The following is a 17545-nucleotide window of genomic DNA, read 5'->3' on the forward strand; positions in this document are numbered from 1 at the left end:
CAGTGTACACCTGTGCCAACATGTTTTCTTATACTCCTGTTCTATAAACTGTTATCTTTAAAATTTGTTGTCATTATTTTACTTTTAAAACTCCTTTTGTTAAAAATGAAGACAGAAACACATACACAGGTTAATGACCATCAATATCTCTTTCACCTCCATATCTTGTCCTACTGGAAGGATTTCAGGGTCAATAGCACATGTATTTGATATCTCTGTATTACAGGAGATAACACATTATCTCCTATGATAACAATGCCACCTTCTGGAATACTTCCTGAAGGATCTGCCTGAGGATGTTTTATAATTATTTTTGTATAAGTAGAAGGAGTACAATGTAAAATAACAACAGAAAGCATAGTATTGAAAATGTTAGGCAATGGAATTTTTTAGGCCCATTATAATCTTACAGGACCACTGTCATATGTGCTATTTATTCTTGACCATAATATTGTTATGCAGGGCAGGACTATCCTTGCAAGATTGTTGATTTCCAACATCCCATAATTTTGTTAAAAGTCATTTAGTAGGTCTGTTTAAATTAACACCTTTTCAAATTAAAATTCTTATTAATGTACTAACAACATAGCTGAGATGTGAAATATAAACTTAAAAATTCCTAGAGATATAAATAATAAAAATTTGCTAGAACACAATATTACTGCAAAATTATGCACGTTCTAATTCATATCAGAAAATAAAGAATAAAAAAAGTTTATTTTTTAAATGTCGTGACATGATAAAATTCTACAAAATAAAATGTAATTGTACTAATAGGTAGAAAATTAAGTCCTAGAAACTGAGATGAATAACACATCAGAGTCTTTGAGCTGCATGAAATCAGAGACCATTTTTATAGTGTTCATCTCTGTATCACCAGAACTTTGCATTGTGCCAGGAGCATCCTATCTACTAATATACGTTTATTTACAGTGGAATTAATTAATAAACCCCGTTTTAAAAATGCATTACCACTGAAAGGAAATGTGTAAAGGAACTATGACAAGTACAAAATTAAGAGATTCTGGAAATTAGAAATTCTTAAGATAACAATATTTTAGTGTCTCCTGTAACTTCATGTGTAACAGCGGTGGCAACATTCATTTCCAAATATATGTAATTGGTAAAGGTTTTCTACTGGAGAGTAATATGGTGCAAAATCAGGATGATAACTTGTGAATGTTCCGAGTTTATTTTTCTCATATTTGGGCACCTCACTTTAAGCATGGTCTCCTTGAGGAAGGCCTTAACTTCTTTAATCTCTTGTATTTCATTTATTCATCAATAATCATTCATTCATTCATTTAATACATGTTGGTTTAAAAGACATTTTAGGTTCTAGAGATATAACAATAAAGACAAGACAGCAATTTATATATCCATCCCTCAGTGCCTGTACTTTTCTATATCTAAACGTACTCTACAGTGGCTAACAGAGTCCATTTATATAGTTGTTAGTTGTTGATGTTGTTGTTTTTAATTTCTAAGATAAAGTACCAATGTGTTTGCTTATTGGGGTAACCTATGGGACATGGTGTTGATAAGGATTAGTCATCACTCTACACCAGACTGACACTTTAGATCACATTGATACTTTAGCATACAAATTATTATAAATAAAATAAGGCTAATGTACTTGATTTTTAAAACTCATAGTAGAATTATGATTGTTTTATTATATTGAAGACTTAAACCAAGGATTAGCAGGAAAGGCTACTGGAAATGTAGCTCATTTTCAGTTTAGCTAAACTAAAACAATAAGATTATATTAACAATGACATTTTGAGCTAAGTGCCTGTTACTGTCTTTGATGCATTACATATAGTGTTTCTAATTCTTCCAGTGTCCTGGTGAAATAAGTATTATGCTCACTGTTTTACTGATGGTAGAGCTCAGAGGGATGGTTTAAGTGTTCCACATGGATTTGTCATATAGATATGACTGCAGAGTCTAAACTCTTTCCAGTAAGATATTGTATAGTTTGTTACCACAAAACATCTATGTTACAATTCACCAGTTGTATGTTTCAATGTTAATTATAATGCCAATTGCATAAATATATATTATGAGTTTTCCATATTATACTTCATTTTTTTCTTTAAAATACTACTGAATAGAGGAATAACTTACTGTACACGGTGAAAATATAGGGGTAAGACATCTTGGCAAAACTGCTTACCATTGAAATACTGAATCGGCTGAAAATTTTAATCCAGCCCATTCATTTTACAGATAAACTGCCAAAGACACCTGAAGACTAAATGATATCACTTGAAGTTGTCAGACTAGATCCAATATTTTCTCAATTTTCTGTCTACCAACTTCTTCTTATGCATGGGGGCTTTTTTGTTTTGTTTTGTTTTTGGAGTTATAAATGTCTCAAAAGATGTTTTTTCTATTCTTTTATCAAAAAAATTAGTAACACATTTACAGTCATGTATTTTTCTGTCATATGTAATTAATCATTTCAAGATGTGCTTCAATTTAAACTATTTCTATTAGCTGACTTCCTAAAAGGAACAACAGACACATGGTATATGTTAGACTACTCCAGTTCTCCTCTTTCCCTTCACTTTATGTCCTGATGCTTCCACCCAACACCCTTGCTCACCCGCACCCCCATTCCTCCAACCCTATATAACCCTCTCTGGGCCATCTGTGATTCAGGATAAAGGGAAAAATATCTGTACATTTCTTAACTGTGTAGACTAGGAATCTATAACAAATTTATTGTCAGTGATATAAACCCTTAAAATTTTCTTTTGCAAACAAATTATTTCTTTAAGAAAATATAAAATAACTCATACATAAGCTAAAAATTGTTTGAAATGTCTTCACTATTCTGTCATTCTGAATATATTTCCCTTAGTACATTCATGGAAGTTACATATGATTTCAGTTATACTATAATGTGTAAAATAGATTTTAGGAGTGGGGAAGAGTTTGTTCATTGAAGTAACTTACATAAATAATATAAAATGTACATAATATATTTTATCATTGAGAAAACAAAATATGAGCCAAAAATATATTTCTTTACATCTTTAGATTTAACTAGCATTGAATGTTTCAAGGTTTATTTTGACTAGTGTCTGGCTTTCTAATTGACAAGCTAATTAGAAGGGTATGCTAGACTAGTTGTCCATACCAAGTTCAGTGTGCAGCTGTCCTGGGGGAAAGACGTACAACTGAACTTGTTGACACTTGAAATTACGCAGCACTCACCCGAAAAACTGTCATTTCTTCCAGCAGAACCTCTTCTAAATCATGCCAAGTCTCCTTAGGAATTGAAACTACTTTAAGAACGGTCCCAACATCTTTGAAAGAAAGCGGGGAGAAGTCCACAAGTTAAATAGAGCTGAACAGAGTTTAGTGTTAATGAATGAAGTATGCATTTGTCCAACAAAGTACACAGTCTTCCTTTTAATTTTTTTAAATCAAAACAGGAGTAAAATGTATATTTAAGTGTAATTCATGCAATTAGACAAAGTATAAGGATAAACTATAAAGACATCCTTAGAACATAAAATATTGAATTTTTATAAATATATTAAGACTTGAAGAAGGTTTTATCATGAGACTGCATACATTTTTAAAAATATAATAATTATCAAAGAGATTGCCTGGGTTAGATTAATTCTTTTGATTATTTCTAAAAATATCTCCTTAATTGTCCGGTGTCTCAGAAACAAAACCTAAAATAATACCAGTTTGTCATATGACAGGTTCTTCCACTTTTATTACAAAATCAGGGTACTTCTATGAAGACTAAATATAAATGAAAAATGTAAATAATGTTGTCAAGCAAGGGAAGTAGTCAGAGCTTCAGAACTCTGGCTGCTCATCTTGTCATCTAAAAGTCTTTAGTACTTAGAAGTTCCAAATGATGGCTCAATGGCCATTTTGTAATGAATGACAATAACCCAGTTTTTAAAAATAAACACCTAGGATTACTTATTACAGTGGTTTTTCAAAAATGCACACTCTGGTTAATCCATTTTAGAGCATTAAACAAATTTAACATTCAGAAGCCAAAGCATAAAAATATTGAGCATATTTTATAGAGATTTCAAACCTTGTTTATGTAATTTGCATTGTTAAAAGAGATAACTTGTTTTAATGACAAGAGTTGTCACTTTTACTCTAAGTTGGGCTTAAAAGTTACTGATTTCCCAGTATTACAGGTATGTTCCTGTTCTTGATGGAATGAGGGATCTTATTAAATTCAAAAATTTTACTCTTCAACCTTCCAGTTCTGACTAAACTTGATCAAATCTAGTTAGCTTCAATTGGTTCCTTTTAATCAAGTTCAACAGAGTAATTGTGAAGAAAGTCTTGTCAATAAAGAATAAATTATATGAGAAAAATAATTCATTGATAACTATTTTTGGAGAACCAACTTGATATGTTATATGAGATGAAGAAAGGCTGCTAATTTATCCCTTGTAAAGTTAAACCACAGAAGTACACTTTTAAGAGGATCCTTCTATGTTTACAGGACCTGAGACTGCTCATAACACTAAAGATTAAAGGTAAATTAGGTTAATCTACTCAGTGCCTCTGATCCAGTCTCTAGTACCAAAACACAACTTTATCTGTTTTCCAGATCAAGTTTTACCAAGTAGTATTTCAAACAGTTTCACACAAATTGAATCAGATTACTCAACTAGGATCAATATACTATGATGTGCAACTTAGTTAAAAGATAAAATTACTGTAATCAGTTTACTTTGCTGACAGATGACCCTGGTCTGTACTGACCAATAGCCATCCACATCATCAGAAGTTCAACATGCTCATGAAATTGGTGCCTTTAAAGACAGTTTGTGTCCAAAAGGAAGTAAAAGCTCATGATTGGGTTTACTGGGTCAAATACCCGGAAGCAAGCTTTGTTGCTTTGACAGTAAGAAGCTTCTCAATACATTTAAGCCAGAGGTGAAGAAAAAGGCAAGTGTGACATTATCGTACAAATTTACTCTGTGAAGAAATTCAATTATAATTTGATGTTAAATGATAAACTAATACTTCCCAGAGAGAAATACTATTTCTTATATTTTTTAAGGATGTTTATAACCAGAAATTGATACTTGCAATTCACTGACTTTTACAAAACCCTGGGTCTGCTTGGGATTCTTTTATTTGGTAGAGAAACTTTCTCACTCATAAAAGTAGACTTTTAATATACTGCTTAGAACCTGACACTGTTACACCTGATAACATAAGTATTTCACAGTTTTGTTATAAAACTTTAAGTCTTTAAAGCACTTACTATATGGTTGCCATTTCCCTGTAGTTAATGCAGTTTTTTTTCTGTTTCTCACTAAGGGAAAATAAATGTTATTATACAAGGTTTCAGTGGAGCACTCACTCTGTTTCCCACTGATTTATGACAGTTAACAGCGTTAATGGAGACTAGAAATTTATTACCTTGGAATCTGACCCTAAGTAGCAAGTATCAGATTTGTAACCAGGACTTTCAAAAATAATTTTACTATTAAAAAGAGCAGGGAAAAAAATAAAATAACATATCATAACAATGAAATTCTTTCTGAAAATATACCTGAAAAAGTCTATTTCTAATTATGAAATTAGTAAAAATGAATTGTTAAATGTCTATAGAAATGTATCTAAGAATTATTTGAGTAAGTTTTGTTGTTTTTCTAATGGGAATTTTTCTTTTTAAAATTTTCATTGTATGGCAGAAACACTGAAAAATTCTATTGCTAATATTTATTTACTAGATGATGTTCACCCTATCATAATTTTAAAGTTAAGATAATTTTACACTAATATTCGGGAACTATTATTGAATGTCTTGGGAATTTACGGTGGGATTTGACTAATATATCTTTGTTCTAAAAAACCACTGGCCAGAAAAGTTATGATAGAATTATAAACATTGATTGCTCACCTAATCATTAGCTTTACCTGATTAAACTTACCAACTTTTCACTGAAAAGAGAATTTATTTTAAATTAATATGTCTCAAGTTGTTGGAAAAGATAAACTTGTAATAGAAGCATATTCATGTTAAGTCATTTATTAGAGATCAATTATACTTTCAAAGTAACTATAAAAACTGGACTCAGTTCTTAGTATACATTTGACCCTTGAACAACATGAGTTTGAACTGTGTCGGTCCATTTATATACAAGTTTTCATCTGCTCCTACCACCCTCGGAAGAGCAGTGCCAATTCTTACTCTTCCTTCTCTTTAGCCTACTCAACAGGAGGACAAGGATGATCTAATTCCACTTAATGAACATTAAATATATTTTCTCTTCTCTGTAATTTTCTGAATACTTTCTTTTCTCTAGCTTATTTTATTGCAGAAATGTAATATCTATATATAGGACATACAACATGTGAAGTTAATCATCTGATTATGTAAGGAAGGCTTCCAGTCAACAGTAGGCTATTAAGTTTTGGGGAAGTCAAAAGTTATATGTAGATTTTTGATTGCACAGAGAGTTGGCACCCCAACCACTGAGATGTTCGCAGATCAACTTTATCATTTAAACATAGTGTACTGGAAGAAGGTTTATAGCTGAAGTTAAGAAATTTACCTGTTCCAATAAACATAACATCATACTGTCCATCTTCTGCATCAACTCGGTCTACTACAATTTGTGTGAACTGATAATTTACATCTGTTTTGATCATTATCGGGCGATTATTTATAGGAAACACTGGATTGTACATGGCTGGATGACTTCTTGCAAAGGTTATAACATCATCAGGGAAGTCCTTCGTAGACTCGAAACCATCAAATGTTTTGCTGGGACACTATTAAGATAGAGAGTATCTTTTGATTAAAATCTAATAAACATAATTATAAATTATATAATAACATATGTACTTAATGGTTCTACTTAAAATAGTAGCACAGGCCAGGCATGGTGGCTCATGCCTGTAATCCTAGCACTTTGGGAGGCCAAGGTGGGTGGATCACTTGAGGCCAGGAGTTGCAGACCAGCCTGGCCAGCAAGGTGAAACCTGTCTCTACTCTACTAAAAATATAAAAATTAGCTGGTCCTGATGGTGTGCGCCTGCAGTTCCAGCTACTTCGGAGGCTGGGGCAGGAAAATGGCTTGAACCTAGGAGTTGGAGGTTACCGTGAACTGAGATCATGCCATGCACTCCAGCCTAGGCAATAGAGCAAACTCTGTCTCAAAAATAAAGTAAAACAGTAGTGCAATATTCAGTATATATTTGCTAAATGTATCTTAAATCTCAGTGGGATTTAGTTATGTCACTAATTCTTAGGCAAAATTACACATGCATATTATGAATTCAGTGTACAGGAGAAGTTTGGTGCCTCTGTTAGTGCCACAAGCATGAGTGTTATTAGTATAACAGGTGAAGTATTTGACATAATAAATGGAATATACTACAAGTAAATGCAATTGATCTTTGGATTAGAGATGCTCAGAATAATTTTCTTGAATACATTTGACTTAACTATGGCATCATGCTAAAATACAAATGAGCTTTTCAAACTGAAAAACAATATAAACTATTCTTTATTGTTTTAACATAATGCTTTAAAAGTATCATCAATGAATGTAATAAATAAAATAATCCCAGAGCTAAGGATTCAAAATGTTTAGCAACCTGCATTGCACATGAAGTGACCAATCAGAATGGATATCATGAGCAAGCAGGAGAGATAATGGTCCCAGCAGCCAGAAAGATGCATGGTTTTGCACTGGCATAACCTCACCTCTGGATGTAAACACTCTATGTAAGACAATACAACAAAAATGACAAATTAAGATTTCACTGTCTCCTTTCACTATGTTTATTGATGCAGTACAAACATTTATAAAATACAGTATCTCTGATCTCTTGCTTTTAGTCTTAATTTCTACCATTTAATGTAAAAGCTTGGGAGCTAAAATGTAATTATGAGAGATTCTTAATCTTACAAGAAGCTTAGAATGAGAAATCAATTGTCTTTGCCATTAGCTTGAAAAATATTAATAATTCTTGAGAAACAAAATGAATTTGTTTTGAAATGGGAGGAGTATATATCCATATCCACATATATACGTCTATTGTACCTGTGTATACATACACAATAATACAGCAATATAACCGTTAAAGAATGCAGGGTTGTATTTCTTTTTTAACATAATTTACAAAGTTATGGTTATAGAAATCTTATTTATGTAAAAACCTGGAAGACACAATAAAACCTATTTTCATGACATTTAAAATTATTTCTGCACTTCTCTACTACAATGTAAAATAGTTTGCAAAAATTTTAAAATGTGTGATCAAAAATTAAGATTTAATAAATTTAGATTTATATCTTATACTGAATTTAAAAACTGACATCTATAAAGAACATGTTTTTAAATGTGGAATTTCTTGCAGTCACAGGAAATCCTTGTCTTGCTTTAATTTATAATCTTGAAATGTTTGTTCTACATTATCTACATTTAATATCTGTCTATAGCTGAATTGTTTTTTGACCTTTGGCGGAAATATATTCATTTTATATTTTAAACACCTAAGCTACTTACAGTTCCTGGCCGTGGATAGGGGACTCTTCCTTGATAAGGCACCCATTGATAGTTGGGTCCATCCCTGTGGGCATACGGACCAAGGAACACCCTTCTCACATCACTCATACTGTACATACAAACGGCTGATCCCTTGAAAATGTTACTGAACAAGAGAGCAAGAATAAAAACAGATGTTCATTTTCATACAATGGCAAGAGAAATGTTGATACTGAGTTCTTAAATTTTAGATATTATTTATTAAAAAATCAATATAAATTCTTAGCAATAATGCTTGAGATTTTTCTAGTCATATGTATACATTTAACAATACACAAAAGAACAAAATTTGTAATTTCTTAAAATTAGAAGGCATAGATGAAAATGGCCTTAGTACTAATACAATATATGCCTTCATATGAAACATAGACTACTAAATTTTGATAGGAAAATCAAATACATATGAGCTATAAATGAATATGTAATTTTAATATCATATTAAACTTTTATAAATGTGATTAAGTCTCAAGCATTATTACTGAAACTAGGAAACTTTTAAACATGCAAGAATGTTTATGAACTCACTTTGTAGACAAACTATTGCAAAAAATAAATAATGTCAAATGATGTGTCACATTATTTTTAAATTCCTAAAAGTATTAGATCAAGTTAAGAGGTTGATTCTTGTGAAAACACTTAAAATCAACTCTTTCTCCCACAGAAAATAATTGTTAGTAGCTATTTCACCTCAGTTAAAGTGGAGAATTATACCCATCATTTCATTAAACAAAAATTTTGTTTGCTAAACAAAAATCAGAATTAAACTGGAAGTTACTGAATTGCCATGATTTTCCATTTATTAGGCTTATAGAAATGTGGTTTCAGCAATGTATGTATACAGAGATATTAAACAGTTGTACACATTTAAAATATGGAATGTTTACCTTTTAACCAAACATTCCCCTAGAAAATTACATATAAATTGGACCAAATGAAAAACATGTGCTCCCAACAGTTTATTATCGGAAACTGCTGCATATAGACAGTGTTTCATAGACTGCAAGCTTCCTGAGGGAAGAGACCATACCTGGCTTCTTTTCAGCTACATCAATTACATATCACATGGCATTTGAGAGAGTAAACCTTATAAAATTTAATAACATCTTCATAACAGAACAAATAGCAAATTAGCGCATATTTGATACATCACACCTTGTAATGTTTGGGTTATATATCCCCTTTCCATTGTTCTATACTTAGCTTATCTTTGATTAAATCAGCTATCATTCGAATACTTAATAAGCATGATATGTCATTATTACGACTCACTCACATACAATATCCATTCTATTGATATAAAGAGGTGAAATTATTTCATCTCTAAGCAAGTATATCTCAAAGTGTGGTCCCTAGACAGATAGCATGGGCATCCCTGTGTACTTGTTAGAAGTGTGTATTCTTAGGTCCCATTCTGGGGAAAAGGCCTAGCAATCTGAATTTTATCATGCTCTCTGAGTGATTCTGATGCACACTCAAATTTGAGCCGCTGCACTAAGCAATGAGGAACCAGAGAAATGGATTAGTATTTGTTTGCGTCTCTCAAATTCTATACCTTAGTCATTCTGCTTTTTTTTTAACCAAAGGGAAGAAACATTAAGGTATGAAGAATTTCATACGGTTTTATTAATATGGATTTCTTAAATTTTATGTGATATTTTAAAAAGTATTGAGTAAAAATGTCCAAGCAATTTGTAATGGCTTTAATAGTTCCAGAATAAAACAGTATTGAACATTGCAGTTAATCTTTTTCTTTGTTATCAAAGTTGCTTGCAGTACTTTTCCTGACTTTTATTATTTTTAAACATTTCATCCATATCCCAGTGCATACCTTCTTTATATATATATATATATATATATATAAAATAAAAAATCATTAGTTTATATATATATATGTAAATATGTATGTTTCTTTCGACAACCCCAGGTAATCTCAACTTTATACTGAATGTAACAGTCTAGAGGGAAACAATCACTGCCTAATTGACAGCAACAGACTTAGGGAGGATGAGAAATAGGAAAAGGAGAAGGGTAAGGAAAGAGAAGGAGGCAGGAGGAAGAGAGAGAAAGAGAGAAGCAGAGGGGAAGGAGGAGGGGGAGGAGCCAGTGAAAAAAGAAGAGTAAACGCAGGGCAGGTAGAAAAGGACAAGGAATTTAAATTTGAGTTTGACATTGATTACAAAAACAAACAAAAAAATCAAAATTGAAAACAAAACAACAACAACAAAAAACCAGATGTAATGATGAAGGTTTTTGTTTTTATTATGTACTATAAGGCTGAAGATTTTTGTTTGTTTTTATTATCTCTTTTTATATGGCTATAATGTAACCCTAGTGCTGTAATGCTGAAGGTTTTTGTTTGTTTGTTTTTATTATGTCTTTTTATATGGTTATTTTAGGATCTGGATGACAAAGTAGGTAATAAAAAATTAAATGGAGTCTCAGAGAAAAAAAGAGTAGATTTTTTTTTACAAACACAATCTATTTCCTGACTTAAAAGCTTCAGAACTATTAAAACTATGTAATTAGTGTCTTTAATTGTTGTATTAATAATTTTTCACACAATCTTAGCCAAAAGGTTGAGAAGCCATTATTGTAATAATAATTTTTTAAAGTACCAGAAAGCAATTTAAAAATTTATTTTGTGAACGATCAACTTTCTCCAAACATGCACATTTCTAGTTTAGTTCTAGAGTTAGTTAAAAGTTTACAGACTGCAGAAAAATACAGCAAATATCCCATCTGTGGGATAGACATAATGGAAAGAACCATGGACTGTTTTGTTGTTTCTAGATGTATTTTGTCCCCAGAATCCCATGCTAATCATCTGGTCAGAGATAGGGCTTTCAGTGGAATTGCTGATGGGTTTTCTCTTATCTCATTGATTAGCAATTGATTAAGTGACAGAGAGATCAAGAGACAGAAAGAAAATTGTTTCCACTGTATTTTCAACAAATTTTAAATTAATTTTTCCATCCTTAGCTTATGTCCCTACAAACTCTTCCTAAAACTCAGACTTCCATCTTTATAATATTTTACATTTTGTTCAAAGATTTAAAGTCAAAGCTATGTGTAAGATGACACAAACATTTCAAACTGTTTTACCATTACATGTACAATGATGATTTTTTTCTAAAATTGATTGTTAAAAAAAAAGTCTATGTAGGTCATAACTTATTTCAGTCATCCAAGAATACACAACAGCTCAAAGGTTAAAGCAACACTTGTCTTTCAAAAATATATTTTCACAAATTATGAATACTTAGATAGCAATTGAATAATATGAAGTTTCTATAAGGTAGTAAAAAGTTATTTACCTGGAAGTTGTAAACACTCCATATACAATTGGATTTTTAGGATCTTTAGAGTTCATTAGGAATACATCCTCTGTTTAAAAACAAAATTGGGGGAAGTTGCTTTTTTATGATATGGCAAAGTCTGAACAAATATTCTCTATACGTAAACACTAGCTACTTACGAAGCTCATCAAAGTGAGTGTCAATGCCATTTGGACCTGGCACAGAGCAAATCAGACGAGCTTTGAGGAATGTTGTCCATTTATTCACCAGACTTCTGTGCCCTCCAAAGTCATTCTGAAAGAAGAGAATACCAGTGTTAGGCACTGTGAATGCAAATGATAATTTCAAATATTTCTATTGTCTTCATATCTTCAGACAAATATATGGTTTCTCATGTTTTAAAAGTTCCTACTCATTTTAAATGACCAGGTATAGGCAACTATCACTTACTGTTACATCATTGGTCAAATCATTCATTCAAACTTTATTGACTTTTTAAGAGATATTTATTGTGAGTAGTCCCTTTATTTATTCAAGGGCTTACTTATACAGTCAATTCATGTTCATCTACAGATCAATAGATAAAGAAAGTGTGTTACATTTACACAATGGTCTACAATTCAGCCTTAAAACAGAGGAAATCAATTAGATAAGGGAAGAAACATTTTTTTTTCTTTGAGATATGTTGCACAATGTGGTGAGTATGGTAAATAACAATATACATTTCAAAATCATAGTAAGAGAGTAAATTTCAAGTGTTCTTACCACAAAAAATAAGTATTTGAAGTGATGGGAGTGTTAATTAGTTGATTTAATTATTCCACATTATATTCATAAATCATTGCTTTGTACCCCATAAATTTATATAACCATAATTGTCCATTTACAATTTAAAAATAAAAATCAAGAAGAAGGAAATCTTGTCATTTGAGACATGAATCAACCTGGGGGACATTATGTTAAGTGAAATAAGACAAGCACAGAAGGATACATAGCACATGACCTCACTTATATATGGAATATAAGAAGCTGAACTCATACATGCAGAGTAGAATGGTGCTTACCAAGGGCTTTGGGGGAAGGATGAAGAGATTTAGTCTAAGATACAGAATTTCACTTAGGAGAAATAAGTTTAAGAGATCTGTTGTACAACATCATGACTATAATTAATAACTGAATTTTATTATTGAAAATTGTGAAAAGAGCAGATTTTAAGTGTTCTCACCACAAAGAATTATAAGTATGTGAGATAATGCATATTAATTAGCATGATTTAGCCATTTCACGGTGCATACACATTTTAAAACATCATATTGTACACAGTAAATGCACATAATTTTTACTGTTGATTAAAACAAAAAATAGAATCTTTGAAAGTCACTTCACTTTCTGTTCTACTCTGCAATGAACAGTTATTACTCATGGATTTGTTTTGTAATGCTCTCTTTCCTACCTAGTGTGCATTGAGATTTTAGCTACATAGGCTGGTTCACAGCCAGTGCTTGTAGCCAGTAGGAACTCAGTGAGTATTTAAAGAATGGATGACAAATGTATGCCTTCAATACCCATTCGAGAAATAGATCTCAAACAAAAGCATGCTAGCATCAAATATTTTATAAGTTTAATGAGTTGAAGCAATTTATATTTAACGAATAGCATGGTGAGAAAATATTTGAATAAACCTTAATAAAGGAAACTCATTCCAGAGAAAACATTTTGAAAGTCTTCTCACTTTGAAGAAAACTGATTTTAACCTAAGCATAGTAATAAATTATATTATGGTGATATGTATTTACTAGAAACTATAGTTTTCAAAAATGATATTTATGTACACATATTGAGAGAACATGTTTCTTTAAAATAAAATTGATTTCTATTTTGTTTGTATACTTTTATATACCTTAAAGTAGTGCTTTTAAATATGACATTTATTTTGTGGAGAAAAATGTCTCATCTATTTCACATGTTATTTGTATGTTTCCAGGTATTTAAAGCTTTGAATTTTTCAGTAATTGAATATACTAGAGATAATAATTAGATCATTTGTGGTAAGAGGTCACACTTAGAAAGAAACAGATTTTTTAAATTTCAGGATGCTTTCTTAAAAAGAAAGAATTCCATTTTAAGAAAATCATTGAATGTGGCCTTATGATTTTCTTTATTTGAAGGGTGATTTAAAATATACTAAGTTAACTTTTCCACATTGAATAAATACTGCACTGTGCACTGCAGAAGGGAATAATTGGAACTATTATATTTTCACATTGATGATAATAATCTGTGTTTATTGAGCAATTTTTATTCTATGTATCTAACATAATGCAATACTGTATCTGACATTATGCCACACAATAAGTAAAATACCTCATATAGGTAAAGCTCAGCTTCAATATAGTTTTTGTGTGTGTGTTTGTATGTGTATATATGTGTACATAGGATGCTACAATTTGTAAAAATGAGCTTTCATATTTTTCTTTCTTAAATGAATACTTCACATTTTCCAATGAGAAATATTCATTCAAAACTTACAAGGTATAGAAAACTGTGCTAGGACTGAAAAAACAAATGATCTTTTCACGGGTAAAATAAAATCATTTTGTTACTCTAGAAATTCAAATGGAGATTATGCAGTATAATTGTGAAACAATGCCAATTATCTCACAACCTCTACCTGCATATTTGACTGTGAAGATTTACTCATAACCAACTATAACACTCAATCATTATTTACCATTTGTTTGTTATATCAGTCAAATAAGCCATATTTTTTATTGTAGATGTACACAGGTAGAAAATTTTAAAAAGTGAAGCCATGATGTGACAATGACATCCTTATCATTTTCTTTTCTTTACCTCACCTTGCATATCTGACCTATTCTAGCGTGAGTAGCTTTTCCAGAGTGTTCACCGTCTATTGCATTTTCACGGAAGAAAAAGTATATTTTGTCATCTTCAGGATTGTCACTCTCTGGGATGAGGTGCACACTAATGAACTTTGGATCTGAGAGACAAATTATAGCATATATATTAAGTCACAGTTTAATAAATAATGCCATTTTTTACAGTCCATTTTTACTTTTTCTTAACTCTGATATATTTCAAGAAACTTTTCTTTGTTCATTTTGTAGATACATATGAATTGTTCTTTATGCATTATAAAGAATCTTACAAAATACCTTATATCTGAAGAAAAATGTATTTATTTTGTTCTGAAAATTAGGAGTAGATGCACAAAGAAATCTTCAGGGTCATCGTACATTGCAGATGCATTGCTGGATATTAAAATGTTTTGCAAACTATAAGCACTATCAAATACAATTTATTGTTGTCACCATTGTTATTCTTTCTTTCAAGCATAAGAATTTAAATCAAAATACTAATTGATCTATTTCAGTTTTCAGCAAAGACTGGGTGGGAAGGAAAAAGTGAAATGCATGTAAAACAAATCAGTCCTCTCCTGTGGTTCCTCTCCTGTCATTCCTCTTCCTGTAAATGGCAGTGTCATTCTGCTAGACACACAGGAAAAACCCTGGCCACCCTTGAGTGATCCCTTTCTCTCATACCCAACATTTTATCTACCAGCATATTCTTATTTGTCACCATTTTTTAAATCACATTCTTCAATACCACCTTCACTCAGGAAACAATTGCCAATCTGAATTATTAAAATTGATTCCTAACTACTCTCTTAGTTTCTGCTTTACCAACCTTTGTCTCCACACAAGAAGCCAGAATGCACCTCTGCTCTATCACTGTTCTCCAAACTGTCCAATATCTTTCCAATTCCTTCTCAGTAAAATATAAAATCATTGCAGTAACCAAAAGCCATTTATGATCTTGTCCCTAGTATTTCTTTTCTCCTACATACTTGGTCCTCGTTAGCAGTGCCAACTAGGTCCTTCCAGAACTTGGTCCTAGTTAGCAATGCCAACCCCTTTGCTGATTCTCAAACATATCAAGCACTCAGTCTTGCTCAGTTTTTCACCTTGTCTAAGACTCTGCCCTCATGCATCCTCAAAGCTGGGTTCCTACTTTAGTAACTCAGATATTTGTTCAGATATTGCATTATCAGAAAGATCTATGTTGAAAACTCTACATATGTAAAGTACTGAAAACCTTGCTCTTAACCATTTTTTCTTTTTATGCTTTACTTTTCTAACACTATTATCTGATATGATACATCTCCCTATGTATTGATTTATCTATCCATTTATCCATCTTATCTTCCTTTGCTTATTGTCTGTCTCTCCACCACCCCAATGGAATATAAGTTCCATGAGAATAAAGATTTGGTGTATTTTGTTTGATGCTGTGAACCTAGAGCTTAAAACATGATAGGCAGTCACGAATATCTGTGCAAGGAGAAAAGAAAAGAAAAAAGGTGAGGGGAGGGGAGTGCCTAGCTTATGCAAAATGTATATCAGCAATATTTAGAGCTCCACTTCAAAAAGGACTTTTGAAAGTTCTTGGGTTGATATGCCTATCCCTCACAAACTGTATAAATAGATAACAGCTTCATAGCTTCAAGATGATATGTGCTTTGAAGCTGAGTGTATCTCACTGAAAGCACTTAGGATACTGCAGACATTTATTTTCTCACAATAATCTACCTTTATCCCTTAGTGTATTATTTTATCCAGGTAACAATGAAACATACAAGTACAGGTCAGCACCATGCTTAATGGACCGGGAAGAGATCAGAACTTGAAACTAGCTTTATCTACATAGAATCCAAGTTATTTAGTCCTGATCTTTACACCTGTGAATAATCATCATTATCAGGTGTCCTAGCTTGTAACTTTTTAGCATTTGCTCTGGGACCATGCATTCAAGTGTATTTCACAGGGCCATACTTTACTATCCTTTTCATGCAAATTATACAGATTCTACAAATAATATGAAATATATGAAATATTACCTGTTCATATTTAAAGCTTAGTGTGCCAGTGAACAAGGGTAGGATAATAATAGAGTTGCTTAGCACCAGATTTTTTTTAAAAGAGCCATACAATAATATATTACTTTAACTGAGTAACTGTTGCAAAGATTTTATTTGTTCAAAAATTTCTCTTTGTTCATAGGCAATACATATACTATATATGTAAATATTCATAGATAATGAGAAGTATGTATTCTCATGATGAATGGTGAGCAGAATAATTAATGTGACATGTTAGAAATTACTGTCACAAACTAAAGAATAACCATCACATTGGTAAAATTAGGCTCCAGAAATGTGTATGTGTATTTGTGTGTGGGCACATATGTAACACAAACCTGTATGTGTAATGATTTAATTCAGTCACTTACAACTTCTGTGACCTTTAACAAGACTCTTACCTCTCTCAGCTCAGATGCATTGTTTTCAAATTATGTTTATTTCAAATCAAGTTACTTTAAACTGGGATCTGTTCACCTTGTCTGTCATAAATAGTTCATATAAAAACAAATATTTTAAGCCTAAGACATGTGAAACAACTTTGTAAAATGTTAACAAATTTACTATATTAACATCGTTATGATGATGCTGAAAGAAAGCCTCCATCACATGGTAAGTTTGAGGATTTTATAATCCAACTGCTGAATAAAAATAAAAACAATCATACATTTTTATGCTTTAATACTGGAACAATGGAGGGAGAAGTTGCTTTACCATTACCCCCAAAATTACTGTAGTTGTTC

The 17545-nt window shown here is 31.5% G+C and overlaps 1 protein-coding gene across 3 annotated transcripts in view; it reads right to left on the reverse strand.

Moving 5' to 3' along the window:
* SEMA3A (semaphorin 3A) overlaps positions 1-17545 on the reverse strand; it is a 322145-nt gene that overhangs the window by 34152 nt on the left and 270448 nt on the right. For all 3 annotated transcript variants that reach the window (XM_010344878.3, XM_074379342.1, XM_074379341.1), the window contains exons 8-13: positions 14722-14864; positions 12043-12157; positions 11882-11951; positions 8529-8673; positions 6567-6786; positions 3226-3317 (exon numbers count right to left, since the gene is read on the reverse strand). In XM_010344878.3, coding sequence (XP_010343180.1) covers positions 3226-3317; positions 6567-6786; positions 8529-8673; positions 11882-11951; positions 12043-12157; positions 14722-14864 — 785 coding nt within the window. The remainder of the gene's footprint in view (positions 1-3225; positions 3318-6566; positions 6787-8528; positions 8674-11881; positions 11952-12042; positions 12158-14721; positions 14865-17545) is intronic.

Source organism: Saimiri boliviensis, chromosome 10 (genome assembly GCF_048565385.1).
Source record: "Saimiri boliviensis isolate mSaiBol1 chromosome 10, mSaiBol1.pri, whole genome shotgun sequence".
Classification (NCBI taxonomy): Eukaryota; Metazoa; Chordata; class Mammalia; order Primates; family Cebidae; genus Saimiri; species Saimiri boliviensis.